Source organism: Hypanus sabinus, unplaced genomic scaffold, assembly GCF_030144855.1.
Source record: "Hypanus sabinus isolate sHypSab1 unplaced genomic scaffold, sHypSab1.hap1 scaffold_220, whole genome shotgun sequence".
NCBI classification, from domain to species: Eukaryota; Metazoa; Chordata; class Chondrichthyes; order Myliobatiformes; family Dasyatidae; genus Hypanus; species Hypanus sabinus.
This window is the reverse complement of record NW_026780309.1, coordinates 480,646-503,797: the sequence shown is the minus strand read 5'-3', so window position 1 is coordinate 503,797 and position 23,152 is coordinate 480,646. Positions and strand designations below refer to the sequence as shown.

General features: G+C 44.1%; 1 protein-coding gene across 3 annotated transcripts; it reads left to right on the top strand.

Annotated features, from left to right (window-relative positions):
* The first annotated feature begins 805 nt into the window (after positions 1–805).
* On the top strand, positions 806–13,422 carry LOC132387779 (oocyte zinc finger protein XlCOF6-like). Of its 3 annotated transcripts, none has more exons than XM_059960149.1 (2): positions 806–850; positions 11,379–13,422. In XM_059960149.1, exon 2 carries the CDS (start codon positions 11,791–11,793, stop codon positions 12,595–12,597), a length of 807 nt encoding a protein of 268 aa, XP_059816132.1. In that variant the 5' UTR covers positions 806–850; positions 11,379–11,790; the 3' UTR covers positions 12,598–13,422. The 3 variants fall into 3 exon arrangements, with proteins under 3 accessions (XP_059816132.1, XP_059816130.1, XP_059816133.1); XM_059960147.1 differs by having other exon boundaries at positions 810–850; positions 10,938–13,422; XM_059960150.1 differs by lacking the exon at positions 806–850 and adding an exon at positions 1,808–2,084.
* Positions 13,423–23,152: the final 9,730 nt, after the last annotated feature.

Sequence of the window (23,152 nt, the reverse complement as noted above, 5' to 3'; positions counted from 1 at the left end):
ACAACTTCCCCCTCTCTCTCTCTCTCTCTCTCCCTCTCTCTCTGCCGCAGCTTGTGTCTGACGTCACAGTCCCGCCTCACTCAGACATTTAAAGCGACACTCACAGTAAACGAACCTGCGGTCTCGCAACACAATGCATCTCTAAAGTCTGATAGTAGACTAGCTAGTGAATCTTCCATGGTGCAGTCGGAAACCAAAGAGTTGCCAGCCTTAGTCAGGGCTTTGGGGCTCCAGAGAGAGATGGGGCCTGGAGTTCACGAGGAGGAGGTGGAATCAAACCAGCAGGCTGTGGCTACAAAAGAAAGATCGGAAACATTTGGAAACAGGTTGCCCGAAAAAAAAGGTGGTTAATTTCTGGAAAATAGTAGTGGAAATTAACAGATCAGGCAATAAATGTGGAGAGGAATAAATAGACAACGTTTAGGCGGAGCCCCTTCAGCTCGATTGTGTATTCCGCTAATTAGTTGCTCCCTGAATTGCAGAGTTCCTTCTGCATTTTGTGTGTGTGCGTCTCTGTATTTCCAAAATGCAGAATCTCCTGCGTTTCAGATCTGCATTTTACTTTGGCATGAGATACACGTTGATACTGAGTATATTGTTTATCGGTGCCGCTTTCTGCGTTAAAACAGCTGCAGATTTTTCTATACACACGAAAAAAAAATGAGGTACGGACATTAAACCAGTGCTTGCAGAAATGTTTAATGGCACCGTGAATACCCATAGGCCCCTGCGTTATAGTTTTTGGCCGGCATTGAAGCACAGTTGAAATGCGCAGGCGTCAGGGTTGCGGCGTCTCTGAGTATGACGCATGCGCACAGTACTCAGAAGGCCTTTGAAATATCGTGTGCAGGTAAGAGCGATTTTCTGTCTCTTTACCTTAAACACCGATTTCGGGGCAATTCCTGTGACCCGCAACCCCAGGAGAGTCCTGCTCTCTTCCCTCTCTCTCAGCCCCCGATCCGTACACGGGCCCCAGGGAATGGGAACTGATGGTTCTCAGACAGAGCTGAGCTCCAGCTTGGGAACTCAGAGAAAGGGCACAAAATCTTTTACATCACCAGTTGAGAAAATCACCTTTGGTCTACCTCCAGTCGCAAGCAAGAGAAAATCTGCAGATGCTGGAAATGTAAGCAACGCACACAAAATGCCGGCGGAATTCAACATTAGTACTTTTTTCCATAGATTCTGCCTGGCTTGCTGAGTTCCTCCTGCCTTTTGTGTGTGTTGCTTGTTCTAACTCCTCTTGCTCTGGACTTTTCTACCAGTGAGAACATGTTTTATCTCATTCTGTCTGGCAACAAGTAGCATTCACATCACAGATGTGCCAGACTACAATGAGACAGACTACTGCCCTTCCCTTCATATTCATTGGCATTGCCATCACTGATTTCACCACTGTCAGTCATTTGGGGGTGGGTTCAGGGGAAATATTTATGTCCAATATAGAAACTGTTGTTACCTGTGTGGATTGTGGTGATGCAAAAGTTGCTGGAGAATTTGCAAGTGGGAAGAAGTGGAGTGATATTTGGAAATCTGACTTTTTAAATTGTAATTTAGCAAGCAAACCACATATGAACAAAGTGCAAAAGCTCTGGTGAGAAAATCCTTCATTACCCTGTTATGTACCCCGTAACTGGGTGTCTTACCAGCAAAAATAGAAGTATCCGTTTATTTTCAAAACAGTGTTTATTAGTAAAATATACAAATCAATATCAACAATGCAGATAATACACGTTAGCAATACTAAACTTAAAAGTGTGGGTATAATAATAATCAATAATAAACAAGCTATCATTGTCTAGGGGATAATGAATTGTCATATGTGAGTATAAAGTTCAGTTCATACAGGCTGAGGTAGTTGTTGGTTGATGTGTTGTAATTGTTGGAGAGAGAGAGAGTGAGCAAACAGTAACAGCTATTGTCTTGCAAACCTTCCTTTACGATCTTGATCTATTGATGTGTTGTTGTGGCCATTCAGGTATGACCCCTCTCACCTTTAGCTAGACCGTTCTTCTATGGTGGACTCGTCACCCAGGCAAGGGTGGACTCACCCACAAGCCCCCACCGGCCTCGCTATAAACACTGTGAGTTAAAATTCTTCATTCGGTCTCTGATGTCACCAACTTTTCTCGTGGGTTCCAACACTTAAACAGTGCTCACTAGTGTGTCTCTTGGTGCGTCTGAGAGGTGTATCCCCAGACCTCACTTTTATCCCTACTCACAGGCTCTCAGGTGTCAATCAGTTTTGAATGGCTGAGCCCATCAAACCAGCCCACTCCGGCTGTCCACTGAGGAATTTTAATGAACAGAATAGTACCAAGTAAACAGCCCTCTCCGGAGCCGTGAGTCTTACAGGAGTCATAATATGGTCTCTCTCCCCCGGTGTTATCTAGCCCCTGTCTGAAGCAAATGTTCCATTCCAATATGTTTTGCTCCATCTCTTTCTCTCTCATTAACAGGCTGGCAACAGTAACGGTTTGTAATTCTCCCAGGGGAGGGGGACATGGGCAACCCTGCACCCTTCTGCCCATCAGAGCTGTTCATCCTTCGTAACAACCTGTTCCAGGCCTGTTAAACCAGTTGCGTGAGAGTGCAGATGAACTCGATTGAACCCAGACGAGATCAAAGTTCCTATCGACAGTGATTTGCTAGCTATTAAAATGAATGCCTCTCCATATAAAATTCACTGTGCACATCTTGTCACTGGCTAAAAATGCACAGTACAAGATTTATGTGCACACTGGTCATTACAAATTAGGGGGGACATTGGTGGGTAGGTGAGGAGACCTCCAGTGTCCTTGAGGCCCTCACCTACAAGATGTGCATCCAGCTGCAGCTTGTAACCCTGCACTTGAAGGAGTTGGAACTTGAAATGGATGAATTCTGGATCATCCAACAGTTGGAGGGCGTAATAGATATTACATGAAGAAAGGTGAGTTACACACAAGGTGCAGGACACAGGAAATTGGGTGAGAGTCAGGAAGGGAAATGAGGTTAAATAGCCATCGCAGAGTACTCTTGCGGCCATCCCCCATAACAACAGGTGGACCACTTTAGAAACTGTTGAGGGGAGTTGCCTGGCAGAGGAAAGTCAAAGGGGTGAGAGGGGATTGGTGAGTTAGGGGAGCAGAACAGGAAGGGGTCTAATATTCTAGCAGTGAGGCTTGCTAGAGCTAGTGCGGGGGAGGGTGATGTAAATTGTAAGGGGAATAGGAGGCAGAATGACAGAACAGATAGTGGAGAGATTGAATTGAATTGACTTTATTATGCGCATCCTTCATATACATGAACAGTAGAAACCTTTATATTACATCTCCATCTAAATGTGCAATGTGTAATTTATAGTAATTAATAATAAATAGGACTGTCAATACAACATGAAAGTGCAATTGTATCAGCATGAATTAATCAGTCTGATGACCTGGTGGAAGATGATGACCGGAGCCTGTTGCTCCTTTTGCTTTGGTACTGTTTCCTGGATGGTAGCAGCAGGAACAGTTGGTGTTTGTGGTGAATTGGGTCCCCAAAATCCTTTGGGCCCCTTTTGCACAGCTGGCTTTGTAAATGTCCTGAATAGTGGGAAGTTCACATCTGCAGATATGCCGGGCTGTTCACACCACTCTCTGCAGGTTCCTGCGATTAAAGGAAGTACAGTTCCCATAACAGGCAGTGATGCAGCTGGTCAGGATGCTTTCAATTGTGTCCCTGCAGAAAGTTATTAGGATTTGGGGCCCCATCGCAAACTTCTTCAGCCGTCTGAAGTGAAAGAGGTGCTGTTTTGCTTTTCTCACAACATAGCCAGTATGTGCAGACAAAGTGAAATCTTGGTGATTTTTATACCAAAGAACTTAAAGCTGTTCACCCTCTGAACCCCAGATCCATTGGTGTCAATGTAGGTTAGTCTGTCTCCATTCCTCCTGTCGTCTACAATCAGCTCCTTTGTTTTTGTGATAATGAGGGAGAGTTTGTTTTCTGACACCAGTTAGATGTTGTTCAGACCTCAGACAGAGTCAGCAATCAAATGGTTGAGCATGGTGCGATGAATGTGCTGAGCTATGTATATCACAATGCAAGAAGCATCGTAGGAAAGCCAGATGAGCTCAGGACAGGGAAATATGATATTGAATCAATTACTAGGACTTGTTTCCACGCAACAGTCTGTGGTGTTTGGAGGAACAGATTTGTCGGGAGATCACAATAGACAATAGGTGCAGAAGTAGACCATTCGACCCCTCAAGCCTGCACCACCATTCTGAGATCATGGCTGATCAACTACTATCAATACCCGGTTCCTGCCTTGTCCCCATATCCCTTGATTCCCCTATCCATAAGATACTTATCTCGCTCCTTCTTGAAAGCATCTAGAGAATTGGCCTCCACAACCTTCCAAGACAGTGCATTCCAGGCCCCCACAACTCTCCTTAACTCCTTAGTTTTTCCTTAACTCTGTCCAAAATGACCAACCCCTTATTCTCAAACCATACCCTCTGGTACTGGACTCTGGAACATATTTCCTGCCTTTATCTTGTCCAATCCCTTAATGATCTTACATGTTTCAATCAGATCCCCTCTCAATCTCCTTAATTCCAGCGTGTAAAAGCCCAGTCTCTATAACCTCTCTGCGTAAGACAGTCCAGACATCCCAGGAATTAACCTCGTGAATCTACGCTGCACTTCCTCTACAGCCAGGATGTCCTTCCTTAACCCTGGAGACCAAAACTGTACACAATACTCCAGGTGTAGTCTCACTAGGGCTCTGTACAAATGCAAGAGGATTTCCTTGCGCTTGTACTGAAATTCCCTTTGTAATAAATGCCAATATTCCATTAGCCTTCTTCACTGCCTGCTGCATTTGCTCATTCACATTCAGTGACTGATGAACAGGACTCCTAGATCTCTTACCTAACTCTACACCATTCAGATAATAGTCTGCCTTCCTGTTCTTACTCCCAAAGTGGATAACCTTACACTTATTCACATTAAACGTCATCTGCCAAGTATCTGCCCACTCACCCAGCCTATCCAGGTCACCCTGAATTCTCCTAACATCCTCATCACATGTCACCCAACATATCACCCAACTTAGTATCATCAGCAAATTTGCTGATGTTATTTTCAATGCCTTCATCCAAATCGTTGACATAAATTGTAAACAGCTGTGGTCCCAATACCGAGCCCTGTGGCACCCCACTAGTCACCACCTACCATTCTGAGAAACACCCATTCACCACTACCCTTTACTTTCTATCTGCCAGCCAGTTTTCTATCCATGTCAATGCCTTCCCCTCGATGCCATGAGCTTTGATTTTACCCACCAATCTCCTATGTGGGACCTTATCAAATGCCTTCTGAAAATCGAGGTACACTATATCCACTAGATCTCCCCCGTCTAACTTCCTGGTTACATCCTCGAAAAACTCCAACAGATTAGTCAAGCATGATTTAACCTTGATAAATCCATGCTGGCTCAGCCCAATCCTATCACTGCTATCTAGATATGCCACTATTTCATCCTTAATAATGGACTCTAGCATCTTCCCCACCACCGATGTCAGGCTGACAGGTCGATAGTTCTCTGTTTTCTCCCTCCCTACTTTCTTAAAAAGAAAGATAACATTAGCCATTCTCCAATCCTCAGGAACTGATCCTGAATCTAAGGAACATTGGAGAATGATTACCAATGCATCCGCAATTTCCAGGGCCACCTCCTTTAATACCCTAGGATGCAGACCATCTGGACCTGGGGATTTGTCAGCATTCAGTCCCATCAGTCTTCTCAACACCATTTCCTTCCTAATGTTAATGTGTTTCATTTCCTCTGTCACCCTATGTCCTTGGGTATCACAGACCATGCCAAGAAACAAAGGTTGATTCAATAAGTGATTTTAACTTTCCATATTTTGACTAGGACTCCCATAATGTAAAAGGACTAGATGGGGTAGAATTTGTCAAATGTGCCCTTGTTCAGTACGTAGAATTCCCGATGCAGAAGTATGCAATAAGCTGTTAGGAAATGATCCAGGGCTGGTGACAGACATTAGTGATCATAATGCCATGAGATTCAAAGTAAATATGGAAAAAGAGAGGTCTGGACCACGGGTTGAGATTCGAAATTGGAGAAAGGTCAATTTGGATGGTATCAGAAAGGATCTGACGTGTGGTTTGCGAAAGGCTGTTTTCTGGCAATGGTAAGTGGGAGGCCTTCAGAAATGAAATTTTGAGCGTGTGGAGTTTGAATGTGCCTGCCGAAACAAAAGCTGAAAGGTACCTGGTGTGGGGAGCCGTGCTTTTCAGGAGATATTGAGGCCCGGATCATTTTGTTCCTCTGAATGCCTCAGTCTGTTGGGTGCTACCAAGACTCATTAATGACTACAAATCATAATTCCAAGCCTTGAGCTCATCTGACTTTTTTTTTACTCATTATCTGTTAGTTTCCAAAAGCTTCCCAATAGTTTTTGCTCTTTTGTTTGCCCTCACTTTGGCTTTTATGTTGGCTTTGGCTTCTCATTTCAGCCAACGTTGTGTCCTCCTGCCTTTCCAATACTTCCACTTCTTTGGGATGTATCAATCACTCGGCTCCCGAATTGTTCCCAGAAACTCTAGCCATTGCAGCTCCATTGTCCCTCCTACCTTTTCCCTTCCAAACAAGTTTGGACAACTTCTCTGCCATAGAAATATGGAGAAGTTCTGTACAGAAACAGGCTATTTGGCCCATCTAGTCAATGCTGAAAAAAACATTTAAGCTGTCTAATACAACTACCTGCTCCGGGATCATCACCCTCCATAACCCTACAATCCAGGTACCTATCAAACTTCTCTTAATCGTGAATTTGAGGTCATATTCACCACTTGCGCTGGCATCTCATTCCACACTCTCCCAACCATTTCAGTAAAGAGCTTTTCCACACTATCCCATTAAATGGTCACCTTCCACTTACCCATGACCTCTGGTTATCATCCCACCCAACCTCAGTGGAAAAAGCTGTCTGCATTTACCTGATCCATACCCTCATAATTTTCTATACTTCTCACAAATCCTCAAAGCAAGGTTTAATTTCCTTGTTTATATTTAGAGCCTTTTTTAGGTGTATAAAATGATGAGGGGTATTGATCGTGTGGATAGCCAGAGGTTTTTTTCTCAGGGTTGAAATGGCTAACTTGAGGGGGCATAGTTTCAAGGTGCTTGGAAATAGCTACCATGGGGATGTCAGGCATAAGTTTTTTATACACAGAGAGTTGTGGGTGACGGTAGCGGTGGTCGAGGCAGGTACAGTAGGGTCTTTTAACAGCCTCTTAGATAGGTACATGGAGCTTAGGAAAATAGAGGGCTATGCGCTGGGGAAATTCTGGGCAGTTACCAGAGTAAGTTACATGGTTGGCACATTTTAGGCTGAAAAATCTGGAATATGCTGTAGACTTCTATGTTTGAAGTTGAACAGCAAAGTAACTTCTCTTCTTTAAACTGTACATGTCTAGGATTTTAATGCCACTTTCCCACACTCCCGTAGGTCCTTTGTCCATCTCCTGAGTAAATAGAGATGAAAAATTATTTAAGATCTCGGCCATCTGCTTTGGTTCCACACGTGGGTTGCACTCTCTCTTGGAGGCTGCTTCGAGGGTCTCTCTCTCCTGAAGCAAATACAGTTCTCTTTATATCATGCAGTCATGTACACAGATACCTGCGGGTTCACCCCCCTTAGTTTCTCTACAGATGGGTATTGTTAACTTTATCAGTCATAAATTGTTTGTATAACAGTTTTATTTGCTACTATGTCTGGATGCAGACAGACACAGGCCCACCACCCAAAGTCTGCTGCCCTTGTAAATAGTCACTCGCTCTAATTGCTTATCTTGCAGGAGCCATGAGAAACATAAGGCACAATGTGCTTCTCACACCAAGGCTGCTCACCCGCTCAGCTTATCTCATGGGAAAGCAATTGTGCCTTTATACTCTTATTCTCAAGCTCATGGATGCTATGACCTTTAAAAAAAATAGCCAGGGTCACAAGTGGCCAACGAGATGCTAACTTCTTAATATGACAGTGATATCTTAATTCCAGGTGTTGATCCACGCCCTTAACACATCCACCTGTCCTACACTGTTACTTGTATTGAAATATACCGGGCTCAGCATATTCACAGCACAATGCTCAACTTTTTCATTCCTGACTTTGAGGACAGAACAACATCTGTCTCCACCACCCCTCCAATATCTGTTCTGTTATTCAGGCTCCCATTCCCCCTGCAACTTTAGATTAACCCCCCCCCCCCTTACCCCCACCTCCCACTATGCAGGTCTATCAGCCCTTTGGCTTTCCTCTCCCAGATCTATAAAAAGGAGGTGCATACCAGCTACAGGTAAATAGGAAGAAATGGGGTTCAAGAAATTCAAGTGAATACTTATGAAAGAAATAAAAGAAGGCATGAGATTGTCCCAGCAGACAAGGTGAAGGGAAATCCTCAGAGATTCTGCAGATGCGTTGAGAGCAAAAAGATTGCAAGCGAAAAAAAAAAAATCATCTGAAAGATCAGAATATGAGGAGACAAAATAGATGGGGGAGATATTTTTCTGCTTCCGTATTTACACAGAAGATGGACACAGTATATAGAAGTGAGGTAAAGCAGCATCAACTCCATGGACCCTGTACAGATTACAGAGGTGGAGGTGTTTGCTGTCTTAAGGGAAATTACCATGGATAAGTTCCCAGGGCCTGTCAAGTTGTTCCCTTGGACCCTGTGGACGACAAGTGCAGAAATTGTTGGGGTCAAAGCACAGATATTTAAATCCCCGTTAGTGACAGGTGAGGAACTGGAGGATTGGAGGACAGCCAGTGTTGTTCCACTGTTCAAGAAAGACTCTAAAAATAAACTAGGAAATTATACATTGGTGAGCCTGATATCACTAGTGGGAAAGTTATTGGAAAGTGTGTGCAGGTTGCAGATATTTCATTTTAAAATCTTTTTTTAAATAAATTATTATTGATGATTAACAAAAAAGATACATTAAGTCGATATGTCATTATGTACAATAAAAAATTAAATTAGCAAATAACTGATTAACAAAGCTAAGCAATATATCAGTAATAATAAGAAAAAATAAATTTATAAGAATATTTTTTGAAAGAAAAAGAAGCAAAAAAATACCCTGTTAACTAAAAAAAACCCTGAAAGAAAAAAACAAAAAAAAGCAGCAGAACCCCGGAGCTATACATCATACACGCTTGCATAAAAAATAAACATCAATCCACTAACTCAAATCCATTTAAAGAAAAATCAGAATGAAACCATATTAATTAACTCAAATCAGATGATAGAGGTGGGCAAATGAACTCCACCTTTTCTCAAAATCAAATTGAGAATCAAAAGTTTGACTTCTGATTTTCGCCAAACTAAGACATAACATCACCTGAGAAAACCATTGTATCAACGTAGGAGCAGAAGCATCTTTCCATTTCAACAAAATAGCCCTTCTGGCCGATAATGTGACGAATGCAATTACATGTTGGTCTGATGGAGAAATACCATGAAAATATTGAGGGATTATGCCAAATAAAACAGTCAATTTATTAGGTTGTAAATTAATTTTTAAAACTTTAGAAATTGTAGAGAAAATAAACTTCCAAAAATGTTTCAGTACAGAACATGACCAAAACATATAGGAGCTGGATATACAAGTATTTGGATCAATGTGGACTGATTCAGGATAGGCAGCATGGCTTGGTCCTGTCTAACCGATCTTACAGAGTCTCTCGAAGAAGTTATCAGGAAAGTGGATGAAGATAAGGCAGAGGATATCTACGTGGACTTCAGCAAGGCACTTGACGAAGTCTCATATGGGATGTTGGTCAAGAAGGTTCAGTCACTCAGCATTCAGGATGAGATAGTAAATTGGGAAAAGCCAGAGTGTGGTAGCAGATGGTTGCCTCTCTGACCGGAGGCCTGCGCCTAGTGGTGTGCCACAGGGATCACTGCTGGATCTGTTGGTGTTTGTCATCTATATCAGTAATCTGGATGTTAACATGGTTCGCTGGATCAGCAACTCAGTGGATGAAACCAAGATTGGGGTGTAGTGAACAGCAAGGAAGACTATCACGGCTTGCAGTGTGATCTGGACCCGCTGGAAAAATGGGTTATGTAATGCAAAATGGAATTTAATTGAGACAAGTTGCATTTTGGTAGGACCTAGGTCTTACACAGTGAATGGGAGGGCACTGAGGAACACTGTTGAAGAAAGGGATCTGGGAATACAGATTCACTGGGAATTCACTGCAAGTGGTGTCACAGTTTGATAGGGACGGAAAGAAAGATTTCGTCACATTGGCCTTAATAAACCAAAGTACTGAGTACAGGAGATGGATGTTATGTTGACTTTGTACAAGACATTGGTGAGGCCTAATTTGGAGTATTGTGTGCAGTTTTGGTCACCTACCTACATGAAAGATGTAAAAGAGGTTGAAAGAGTTCATTGAAAATTCACAAGGATGTTGCCAGGTCTGGAGCACTTGGGTTATAAGGGAAGATTGTACAGGTCAGGATTTTATTCCTTGGAACATAAAAGACTGAGGGGAGATTTGATTGTGATAGAGGGGCATAGCTCGGGTAAATGCAAGCTGGCTTTTACCACTGAGATGGGGTGGGACTACAACCAGCGACCATGGGTTAAGGGTGAAAGGTGAAACGTTAAGGGAAACATGAGGGGAAACTTCTTCACACAGACGGTCATCTGGGTGTGGAATGAGCAGCCAGCACAAGTGGTGCAATTTCAGCTTTTAAGATCTTTGTATAGGTACCTAAATGGTAAGGGTATGGGAGTGTGCAGTTGAAGTAGTTCAGCACTAACTAGATGGCCAAAAGGGCCTGTTTCTGTGTTGTAATTTTCTATTACTGTAACAAGAACCTGAAATAATACAAAAATTCATTCTAAATCCTTTTAACAGCTGTGAAGACCAACCATTCATCTCAGCAGGAATTTTTTTTTTATATATGGCATTAAAACTGTGGCACGTTAAGTTAAGGAAAATCCCAGTTGCACATCAAGAAAGACTATTTGCATGAAACTGTTTCAGTTACTGTGGGGCCAGGCACCAATGCTGCTCAGCAGGAACCGGGAATAATACCAATGCATAGAGTCAAACTGAGCCAAGGTACAAATTGGAGATGGCAGAAATGCCCATTCCTATAGAGACACAAGAGCATGAGGAAATTGATGGTCATTCCAGATACCAGCACTGTGCCCAGTCAGGAGATAATTTCTCTCTCCAACTTGGGTTGAACCTCACTGTAACAGTGTGATACCAGTTCAAACCTTGGCAACTCAAGTGATCTCATCTGAAATGTTGTCCTACACCCATTGATGGATTTTGTAAATCTTGTTACAGGTTGAGAATGAGAAGGAATTTATCTCCAAGACTCTCAAACACGGCACACCAGTTTTGCTGTCTCTGACTAGATACTTAAGAAGTGGAGCAAGAGATTCAATAGACCATCTGTCCTTCACAGACTGTGGGGAGGGATTCACTCGGTCCTTTGGCCAACTGGCATGTCTGTCATTTTACGCAGGGGAAAGGCTGTTCACCTGCTCAGACAGTGGGAACGGATTGACTCGGTTATCTCGATTGAAGGTACATCAGCAAGTTCACACTGGGTAAGGCCATTCACCTGTTCCGTGTGTGGGAAGGGATTCAGTCAGTCTTCCCACCTGTGCACACACCAGTCAGTTCATAACACACCAGGCAGAGGCTGGTCATCTGCTGAACTTCTGGGAAAGGATCCACTCAGTCATCTAACCTAATGGCTCATCAGCGAGTTCACACTGGGGATAAGCCGTTCACCTGCTCAGATTGTGGGAAGAGATTCATTCATTCATCCAGCCTACAGAGACATCAGCGAGTTCACACTGGGGAGAGGCCATTCACCTGCTCAGACTGTGGGAAGAGATTCACTCATTCATCCACCCTACTGAGTCACCAGCGAGTTCACACTGGGGAGAGGCCAATCACCTGCTCAGAATGTGGGAAGGGATTCATTGATTCATCCAGCCTACAGAGACATCAGCGAGTTCACACTGGGGAGAGGCCATTCACCTGCTCAGAATGTGGGAAGGGATTCACTCAGTTATCCAACCTACTGAGTCATCAGCGAGTTCACACTGGAGAGAGGCCATTCGCCTGCTCAGACTGTGGGAAGAGATTCACTCATTCATCCACCGTACTGAGTCATCAGCGAGTTCACACTGGGGAGAGGCCGTTCATCTGCTCAGTCTGTGGGAAGAGATTCACTCGGTCATCCGAACTACAGAGTCACCAACGAGTTCACATTAGGGAGAAGCCGTTCACTTGTTCATTCTGTGGGAAGGGATTCACTAAGTCATCCACACTACAGAGTCACCAGCGAGTTCACACTGGAGAGAGGCCGTTCACCTGCTCAGTCTGTGGGAAGAGATTCACTCAGTCATCCAACCTACAGACTCATCAGCGAGTTCACACTGGGGAGAAGCCGTTTACCTGCTCAGAATGCGGGAAGAGATTCACTCGCTCTTCCACCCTACAGAGACATCAGCAAGTTCACACCGGAGAGAAGCCGTTCATCTGTTCATAATTTGGGAAAGGATTCACTCAGTCATCCCAACTACTGGCACACCAGTCAGTTCACAATGGGGAGTGGTCGTTATTATGAATCCCTAGGTTTTGCTTGCTGTGGACTGTCATTTTAAGAGAGAGAGACAGAAATTAGGATGGTGAGTCAGTCTGACTTGCAGGTTGTTTAATTTGCTCACAGCTTGTTTAGTTTTAACTGAGGACAGAGACACTCAGACGGAGAGGAAGGAGGATAAGTGGAAGGATCGGAACCGGGGAACTAGTGGCTGAGGGTCACTGTTTGGAACTTTCCTGTGACCACAAGGGTGGGTTAATTATCGATTCACCATATATCGAATGTGTGGTTATCACCTCGTTTGATCCATAGGTGTGGATCGGATTTGGCGTATCCTGTGAAGACCACTTATGTGTTAACCCTTGTCTGGGTTTGATGTGATAATTCACTTGAAGATGATACCCCTTGTGACAAGTCACTTTCAGTGATAATTTGTATGTGGATTTGGAACGATGAAGCATAAAATCTACAGCGACTGTTGTCTCGTTTTACCACAGTGGAGCCTGTGGAATTCGACATAATTGCCTTCTCTCGCCATTTACCCTGGATTACAAATATCTCTCTCATCACCTATTCTGTGGTTATACTGAACTTTCATACTCTAACACATCAAGACTTGAAGCCTTGTTTCCCCCAAGCTTAATAGTTTGGAAGTTATATTTACACACATATATACACATAACTTCTGATTTTCTTGCTTAAGTTACTGTATTATAACTAGATTCTAATAAAGATCCTTTTATCATCAAAAACAGTCTTCAGGTGTCGTCTATTGCTGCTGGTTTGTTTCTAAAGCGTTACGATTCATAACAAAATTGGGGGTGTGTCCTGGATATGAACAGATTTGGGAGCATATTGATTGATTAATTATTGATTTCATTGGGGAAATCCCTTTTGATTTATTTGTGTGTGGAATATCAGCATCAATAGATGTTGATAGATTTCCGGAAGCCTCAACCTCTGAGGCATTAGAGGATGCCAGTAGGATTGAGTTGTTGAGTATTGGTAAAAGGTGAAATTGACAATGAAGAGAGCACATATGAAGAGGATAATAGCAGAACATTATTTATCTGAGGGTGTGTTTAAAGTGGAGGAGTTGGAGGTGTTTTCTGAAAGCAATCTTAGCGAGCTGGAGGTCCAGTACAAGATAGAAAAATTAAAGATGGAGGCTGCAGAAAGGCAGAGGCAGTTTGAGGCTAGAGAGGCAGAAAAACAGAGGGAGGAAGCAGAAAGACAGAGGGTGTTAGAGCTGGAAAATATAGAGAGATTGCAGCAAAGGGGTCTGGCATTAGACTCTGGTGATAAGTTTGAGGCCAGTCAGTAAGTTAAATTGGTAGAACAAACATGAGGAAAGTGGTTCGACTGTGGTTCTCCCTATAGATGCTGCCTGGACTGCTGTGTTCCTCCAGCATTTTGTGTGTGTTAGTTAAATTGGAACCTCCTTTTTACGAGGCAGAGTTTGATGAATACTTTCAGCTGTTTGAGAAGGTTGCTCAGAGTTTAAAGTGGCCAAAAGAGGACTGGCATATTCTCTTACAAAGTGTAATTAAGGGGAAGGCTCAGCAAGCATATTCTGTTTTGACAGTTGATGAAGCAGCTGATTTTGACATAGTGAAACAGGGTGGGCTCTAAGCTTATGGGTTGGTCCCTGAAGCATACAGGCAAAAGTTTAGACATTTTGAAATCTGTGAGGCAGACTTATATGGAATTTGCTTATGAGAAGTATGTGTGTTTTGACCACTGGTGCACATATAAGAATATAAGTGATGATCTTAACAGCTTGAAAGAGTTGGTTTTAATTGAACAATTTGAAAGATGCGTCTCTGATGACATAAAGGCATATTTAGATGAAAAGGATGCTGCCACTTTGCAGGAGTCTGCTAGATCAGCAGATGAGTTTGCTTTAACTCATAATGTTAAAGTTACCCAGAATACGAGTTTCCAAAAGAGTAGCAGGGATCACCAGGGTAAACCAGAAATTAAAGCTGGGACTAGTGACACGAGTAAGGATGAAGGGAAGCAGCTGAAGGAGAAATATTCTGGTCTTACTTGTTACTATTGTAAGAAAGCTGCTCATATGATGACCAATTGTTCAATTTGAACTTGCATTTGGTCAGAGAGTGAGGGAGCTTTGACCTTGTTACAGGAACAGTGGATTGATGGGGATGTACATGTTAACTTGTGAGACTATGTTTTGAAGTTCAAAAACAAACTACAGCAGTCCTGTAGTCTAGCAAGACATCTGAAGAAGAAAAAGAAAAAGGAACCAGTCCCGAATGCCTGTGTTCAGTATGTTGAAGCACCGATAACCCCACAGGGTTCTGAACATTCTGTTGAGACTCAGTTAAGGACTGAGAGGTCTGACTGAGTTAAGAAGGGATTTGATTATTATATATCTGATGGGTTTGTATTAGTAAAGGAAGGGTCTGCGAAGGTACCAGTGAAAATTCTTCAAGATGCTGTGGCTTCTCCGTCACTTATATGAGACAGCGTTCTAAAGTTTGGTGATGAGACTGACACTGGTGAGGTAAATCTTATTAAAGGCATTGGGGGCGGCGTGGTTTCTGTGCCATTGCACAAGGGACCTTTACAGTCAGGGTTGATTTCGGGACCTGCTAAGATCAGATTATGCTCCAGTTTACTAGTGGAAGATGTTACTTTGCTGTTAGAGAATGACCTGGCAGATGGTAAAGTTGTTCCTACAGTGCAGTTGACAACTAAGCCAACCTCTGTCGACCCACAGATGGATTTTAACATTTATCCTTCCTGCGCAGTAACTCACAGTATGGCTAAAAAGTCTGCCGACGCAGACAGTTCTGTGCAGCATGATTCTGATACCCATGATAGCCAAAATCGGGATTCAGATTATGCTGACTTGTCAGGGACTTTTCTGCCTTCAGTGTTTAAACAGTATTCATGTAGATAGTCTGATGAGAAAGATTTATCCCTGTCTAGGAAGGAGTTTATAGCAGAACAGAACCGGGACCCTGAGATTGAATCTTTAAAAGAAACAGCTCTTTCTGATGATGAGATTAAGAAAGTGCCAGTAGGGTATTATCTCAAGGATGGACTGTTAATGAGGAAGTGGATGCCGCCTGCTATACCTGCAAGTGAGGAATGGCCAATTGTTCACCAAGTTTTAGTTCCTAAAGTTTACAGGACTGAAAATTTAACTTTGGCCCACAGTATGTACTTTGGTGGCCATTTTGGAGTGAATTATACTGTAAAAAGGATTATGAAGGAATTTTACTGGCCTAATTTGAGGAAAGATGTTGTGATCTTTTGCAGAACCTGTCACACTTGTCAAGTTGTGGGTAAACCTGATCAGGTCATACCAATGGGCCCACTCCAGCCTATACCTGCATTCGGTGAACCCTTTTCCAAAGTTATAGTGGGTTGTTTTGGCCTATTGCCAAAGACTAAAGGAAGCCATCGGTATTTGCTAACTATTATGAGTACCTCTTCCAGATTCCCAGAGGCACTACCTCTCAGGAATATTAAAGCTCAAACTGTGACAAAGGCTCTTACCAAGTTTTTTACTTTATTTGGTTTGCCCAAAGAAATCCAATCTGATCAAGGAAGTAATTTTACATCTGGATTATTCCAGCAGGTAGTTTGTGAACTGGGAGCTAAACGAATTACATCGTCTGTGTACCATCCAGAATCACAAGGGGTTTAGAAGGATTTCATTCTACCCTCAAAACAATGATTAAGACATACTGTGTTGAAAATGGAAAAGACTGCGATGAAGGAATACATTTGCTTTTGTTTGCAGAAAGAGAGTTAGTACAGGAATCACTGGGCTTTAGTCTATTTGAACTTGTATTTGGTCAGAGAGTGAGGGACCTTTGACCTTGTTACAGGAACAGTGGATTGATGGAGATGTACATGTTAACCTGTCAGACTATGTTTTGAAATTCAAAATCAAACTACACCAGTCCTGTAGTCTAGCAAGACAAAATTTAAAGATTTCTCAAAACACAATGAAGTTTTGGTTTGATTAGCGGGCTTGTGAAAGAAAATACCAGGTGGGGGATAAGGTGCTTGCTTTATTTCCAATGTGGGTGAATCCACTTAAGGCGAAACTCAATGGACCGCAAGAAATAATCTCTCGTTAACTATGTGAATTATGTTATTAAAAGACCAGACCAACGTAAATTAACACAGGTAGTACACATCAATAAGATAAACCCTTATGTTGACAAGCAGGCACCATCTGTGAGTGTTGTCAAAACATATGAACCTGGCAACCCTGAGAATGAAACAGTTGACTCGTCCGAGACTTTTCACAAGCCAAACACTGTCCCAGTTAAGCTAATGAACTCGGTTGTTCAAGAAATCATTGATAACAAATTGGCTCATCTGCAGCCAAAGCAACAACAACTGCTGAAGGAATTAATTCTGAAGTATAAAGATTTATTTCCTATCGTTCCCAAGCAAACTACGGTCACAGTATATGACGTAGATATTGGTCAATCCAACCCAATTAAACAACACACATATTGCATGAATGTAGAAAAGTGTAAATTGGCTGAGCAAGAAATTGAACATATGCTGAACAATGGTATTATTAGGCCTGTGATTATGGACTGTGCCTCTAAGAACCATGTCTGTAAAAGAGAGAGAGAGAGAGAGACGAGCACAAGCAGCTTGTTACAGAGACAGATAGAGCGGAGGGCCTGCATGATGGACAGCTGGTGTTCAGCACAATGGTATTTAAAGGAGCGTTGCTGTTTGTTTCATAGGACAGGCAGACACACAAAGGCTAGTGGGAAGAGTTGTCACTGAAGTTTTAAATGCCCTCGCGTGTGGGGTTGAGGATCGGTTATGATGAATCGGTCTGTGACTATTAGTGCATGTGAGAGCAACCCTGTGAAATCTGCTGAAAACCCTTGCCTGGGTTGGTAGATTTCACTTGAAGATGAAGCTCTTTAGTTGGTTGCATTTGACTAAATTGGAAGATTCGGAGAACATCGACACCTGTTTACTTGAATGCCAAATTTCTCACTCACTTCAATCCTGTGAACTGAACTGAATATCCTTACCACACCAGCGTAAGACTGTATCATTTACCGCCTAAGTTTGGGACATATATATTTAAAACTATATATGCATAACACTGCTAGATTTTGCACTGATTATGGAAAGGTAAATGCAGTAACAATAACAGATGTCTATCCTATCCCTCAGTTGAATGATTGCATCGTAAGGTTGGAAAAGCTATATTTCTAACAAAGATTGATCTGTTGAGAGATTATCGATGTGTTCCGTTGACGGACGGAGGTAGAGAAATTTCTGTGTTTGTGACACCATCTGGGTTGTACGAAAACAATGTTTTGCTGTTTGGAATGAAAAATGCCCCAGGAACATTCCAGAGAATGATTGATTCTGTAATTCGAGAGTTGGAACACACAGATACCTGTTCTACTGACGTAGTCACTGGGAGTGACACTTGGGAAGAGCATATCTCTGCAGTAGAAAAGCTGTTTGACAGGCTTTCCCAGGCCAGCATTACAGTTAACTTAGCTAAGAGTGAACTTGGCCATGCCACTGTGACCTATGATGGCTATGTTGTAGGTCAAGTCAAGTTGGCTTCTGTTCAGGCAAAAGTCCAGGTAATTTTCTGAAGTTTCTATTCCGACTGGTAACAAGGCTCTTGGAAGGTTTCTGGGAATGGTTGGATATTATCGTAAGAACTTTGTAAAAGCTTTGCTGGCATCGCTCTTCCGCTGACTAATCTCCTGAAGAAGGGTGACAAGTTTGTTTGGACCAAGTCTTGTCAGGAGATTGATTGAAAATTATTATTTGAGATTAGGCCAATCAATGTAATGTCGTCAACAAATTGAATTCACAGATTTGAGCTGTGAGTGGCGACACAAGTCGTGGGTGCACAGAGAGTAAAGGAGGGGGCAAGGAGACACCCCTGTGGGGTATGCGTGCTGACGGTCAGAGAGACAGAGGTGAGGGAGCCCATTCTCGCGATCTGACAGGAAGTCCAGGATCCAGCTGCACAAGACAGGGTGAAGGCCGAGGTCTGTGAGCTTCTTGTCGATACGTCACGCCTTCGTATGGCAACTGCTCTGCCCATGACCGCAAGGAACTGCAGAGAACTTAGGAGAGCCGAGAACATCAGAGAAACAAGCCTCCCCTCCATGGACTCTTCCTACACTTCCCCTGCCTCGGAAAAGCAGGCAATGTACTCAAAGCTCCTCACAACCTGGACATTCTTGCTGCAAAACCGCTCTCCCTTCAAGTAAGCGATACAAAAGCCTTAACGCGCGTACCACCTGGCTCAAGGTCGGCTTCCTGTCTGCGGTTATAAGCCAAATGAATGATAAAATGGACTCGGCCTCACAATGTAACTCGACGTGACCCTGCACCAGATGTCTATCTGCACTGCACTTTCTCTGCAGCCATAATGCTTTGTTACAGTTATTGTCTTGTCGTATATCAACTCAATGTACTGTCGTAATGTATTGATCTGTGTGGATGGTACATCAGGCAAGATTTTCACTGTAGCTCAGTACACGATGATAATAAACAATATCCCCATTTTAATTGTGTGGAAATATTAGACAGACAGAGCTTCTGCTTTGGAACCACAGAAGGAAACTTAACTGTTGCCTTTTCTGAGGAATACCAATAAATAGAAAATGCTTCAATCTCACATTACGGTAACTGGGATCAGGTGACCGGTGATGGGTCTCCCATATCAATATCAGAATCAAGTTTAATTGCACCAGCATATGTCATGAAATTTGTTGTCTCTGCGGCAGCGGTAGAACCTAACTCATAACAATAACCAAACCAGAAATGTGGAGGATTCATTTAAATCAGTCCATGTTTATAAACACTAATTTCTATTCATATTCCTCCGGCCTCACTGGACAGGAACACTGAAACAACAAGTGAGAGACAGCAAGAGGAGGCCATTCAGCCCCTCTAACCATCAACAAAATGGCGGCTGCTCTCTCATCTCACCTGTTTCTGCACAATGCTCATTTCCTCGATCCCTTTGGTCTGCACATTTCTGCCGGCCTCTGTTTTATGTGAGGACGATCACCGAGTCTTCACTGCCCTCTGTCGTGTGTTTTTAGGGACATTCCCCACCCTCAGAGTGGAGACATTTCCCCTCATCTCAGTCCGGGACAGTCCATCCCCTTTTTCAGAGACTGGGATCCCTGGTTCAACTGGTAATGATGTTGTGCATATCAATATGTTCACCTCTCAGTCTTAAGTGAAAGGGTTATCGCATTTGATCTTTCTCCATATGATGACCCCACCACTCCAGGGATCAGTCTGGTGAATCTTCATTGCACTCTCTATCACAAATACTCTCTAACCTCTTTGTTAATCCTCTACGGAATTAATTTCCATCTTCTGCAGCCCCGTGTTGCCCCAACCACTCATCTCCCACCCCCGTCACTATTTCCACCTTCCCACCTCGCCCCTCACCTGGATCCACCTCTCACTCCCCAGCTCTTGCCCCATCCCCACCCCTCACCTCCTTTCTCTGACTATTTCCCGTCCACTCTCAGTCCAGAGGGAGGGTCTCAGCCCAAAAGGGTCCATTTCCCTCCACAGATGCTGCCTGACCCACTGAGTTCCTCCGGCAGTTTGTTCTTTCGTCTGTATAACCCGTGTTAGTATGGGGAGCGGGATTTTACACCATATTCTAGGTACAGTGTCAACAAAACCCAAATAATTGTCACTTTGCGCGGACCATTGGCTCCAATTGCAGGGTAACAGTGTGCCGGTGTTTGCCCCCCAATGTGGTGAATCCCTCTGCTCGCCACCACCATGGGTTTCAGTCATTTCCAGAGATGAGCCCCTCCTGTCCCCACCGGGACAAACATCCTGTCCGCCCCCCTCACACCATCTTCATCCTTTCAGTAAAATCATCCTCCTCTCTCCCGGAATCGCCGATGGGCCGAGCGGTCTCCTCCTACCTCTCAGTGATACATCAGACTCCGGCCTCAGGAGATGCTTCACAAACTCCGCAACTTCCCTTGGACGGAAATGGAAATAAATCAGAAAGCGGACATTTACTTTGGGATTTGTTCCGCCCTGACGGGAGATTGACACTTTAGTGGGAAAGTTTCCGCGAGGCAATGTCCACTTGGCTTGTCTGCCTCCATTACTGGTTGTAACCAGTGATTGACATTGCTTCGCATCAATGGGAGTAGCGCAGCCCCTGAAGCTTTGGTTTACAGCGGTCGAGGTGGGGACGGTCACGCGATTGGTGGCTCAGCCGTTAAACCGATAAAGCTCGAGCTCACCAGCGTGTCGGTGATGTAAGACACCACGCACATGAGGGCAGCCCATGTGTGACGTCAGGCGCGTGAATTCGCGTGTGTGACGTCACCTGTGTGGGAGCGCTTGTAATTAAAACACCTGAATGGACGTTTCTGATCATTCCAGTGGGACAACAACATTAATCTCGGGTTTCATCACTGAATCCAGTGTTGTGAGATATAAAGTCCCCTGATATGTGTCCGGCTGTGCCGTGTTGTTGGTGGAGTGGGCAGCGTGGTGTTTGTCTCGATTCGGGTCACAACACCAGAATTGCCAGCGGGGTCCACACACAGTGTATTAGTCAACAGAAAACCTCTCGTCCCTGCAGTCTTTGTCTCCTGGTAAACTCAACACCCTGACACTGTGGACCATAGACACCCCTTCCTCTCAGAGTCAGGGAATCATTCAGAGAGCTGATCGCTGGGAGGAATTATATTTATTGGTCATTAAAGTTCGCCCAGATTCGTTTGGACGGATTTGATGTGGAGTTCGGGGTGTCACAGTGAAAGGGCCGGACGGCCGATCTCTCTCCGTTGTACAAACATCTTTCCAGGTGAGGCGACACTTCACCTGTGAATCTTCCGGGGACGCCCGTTGTGTCCGCTGCTCCCGATGCGGCCGCCTCTACACTGGTGACACCAGCTCCTCCGCAGTTGTGCGGGGTAGGGTTGTTTTTTTGGGGGGCGGATCGATGTTATTGTTCCGTTTTGTGCAGGAGGGGTGGGTTTTGGGGGTTGATGATCGGGATGCCGTTCTTGTTGATGTGGGGGGTGGGGTGGGAGTTTGATTTTTCTCTCTGAAAGACTTTCATGCTCTTTCTTTGTTTTGTGGTTCTCTGGAGAAAAAAAAAACGCAAGAGTTGTTTATGGATACCTGCTTTGATAATAAACTGACCTTTGAACTATCCGCTCCCGGCGGGACTTCCCAGTGTCCAAACATTTTCATTCTGATTCCCATTCCCATTCCCGTTCCGACGTGTCAACCCATTGCCTCCTCTTGTGCCAAGTTAAGGCCACCCTCAGGGTCCAGGATCTGCACCTTATATTCCGTCTGGGTAGCTCCTCCCCCTAACCTGATGGCATGAATATCAATTTCTCCTTCCAGTGAACACTCCCCCTCTTCCTCTCTGATTTTTCACGTCCTCTCACGTGCTTATCACTTCCCTCTGGATTCTATTTTCTTCAGCTCTTGAGCTTTCCCATCCACCTGGCTTCAACCTGTCACCATCCCGGCAGGCATTTTCTCGCCCGCCCCGATTTTATTTAGATATTTCCCCCATTCCATCTCAATCTTGAAGGAGGGTTCAGCTGGAAACGTCGACTGTCGACCCTTTTCGATCGATGCTGCCGGGTCTGCTGAGTTCCACCAGCCTTTTGTTTGTGCTGAGCTGGATTTCCTGCATGTGCAGACTTTGTCACGTTTGTGATTTGCCTCTCCGTGTCCCACACGCCTCCGAGCACTGGGGGCGCTGTATGGACCTCCGACCACTGGTGGTCATGTGTACCTCCGACCGCTGGTGGTGCTGCGGAGAACATCCTGATAAACGCATGCGCACTGCCGAAAGCAGCTGTCGTTGGCGGTTCACCGACTCGAGCGGGGGTGAGTGGAGTTTGATCCCGGCGGGTTTGTGTAAATCCGGGCCGGTTGCATTGGGAAAGGGCCGGGCCCGAGCTCTGCTGGACGGCTGGAGCAGGGGTGCAGTGCCAGTCTTTTAGCTACCAGAGCTGTACGAGGGGTGATTGATAAGTTCGTGGCCTAATGTTATACAGCTCTTGGTACCTGCACTCTTTGAGTCATTTTGCAGAAAGTTTGAAGTTAATCAGTTTTGTGCTGTTTCCGTTGCAGATAACTGAAAATTGCTAGGTTTTGTAAAATTGACTCCTTTCATCTTAGGCCATGAACTTATCAGTCACCCCTAGTATGTCACACCCAATTTGTGTACCTGCTCCTTTCGTGTACTGGGCAACTTCCTTGTCCCATTCATTTGATGAGCAGGTACCCAAATTGGGGGTGTGTATATGTATGTGTGTATGTGTGTGTGTGTGCGTGTGGAAAGCTGCCGGAGCTGTACGAGGGGTGATTGATAAGTTTATGGCCTATGTTAGGAGGTCTAAAGTTATACAGATCTCGGTACATGTATGTGATGTTCAACTATTTGAGTGATTATGAAAGTTTGAAATTAATCACTTTTGCCATATTTCTGTTT

Bases quoted from the DNA above. Each gene is read 5' to 3' on its own strand.
- LOC132387779 (XM_059960149.1), top strand. From the start codon at position 11,791: ATGGCTCATCAGCGAGTTCACACTGGGGATAAGCCGTTCACCTGCTCA.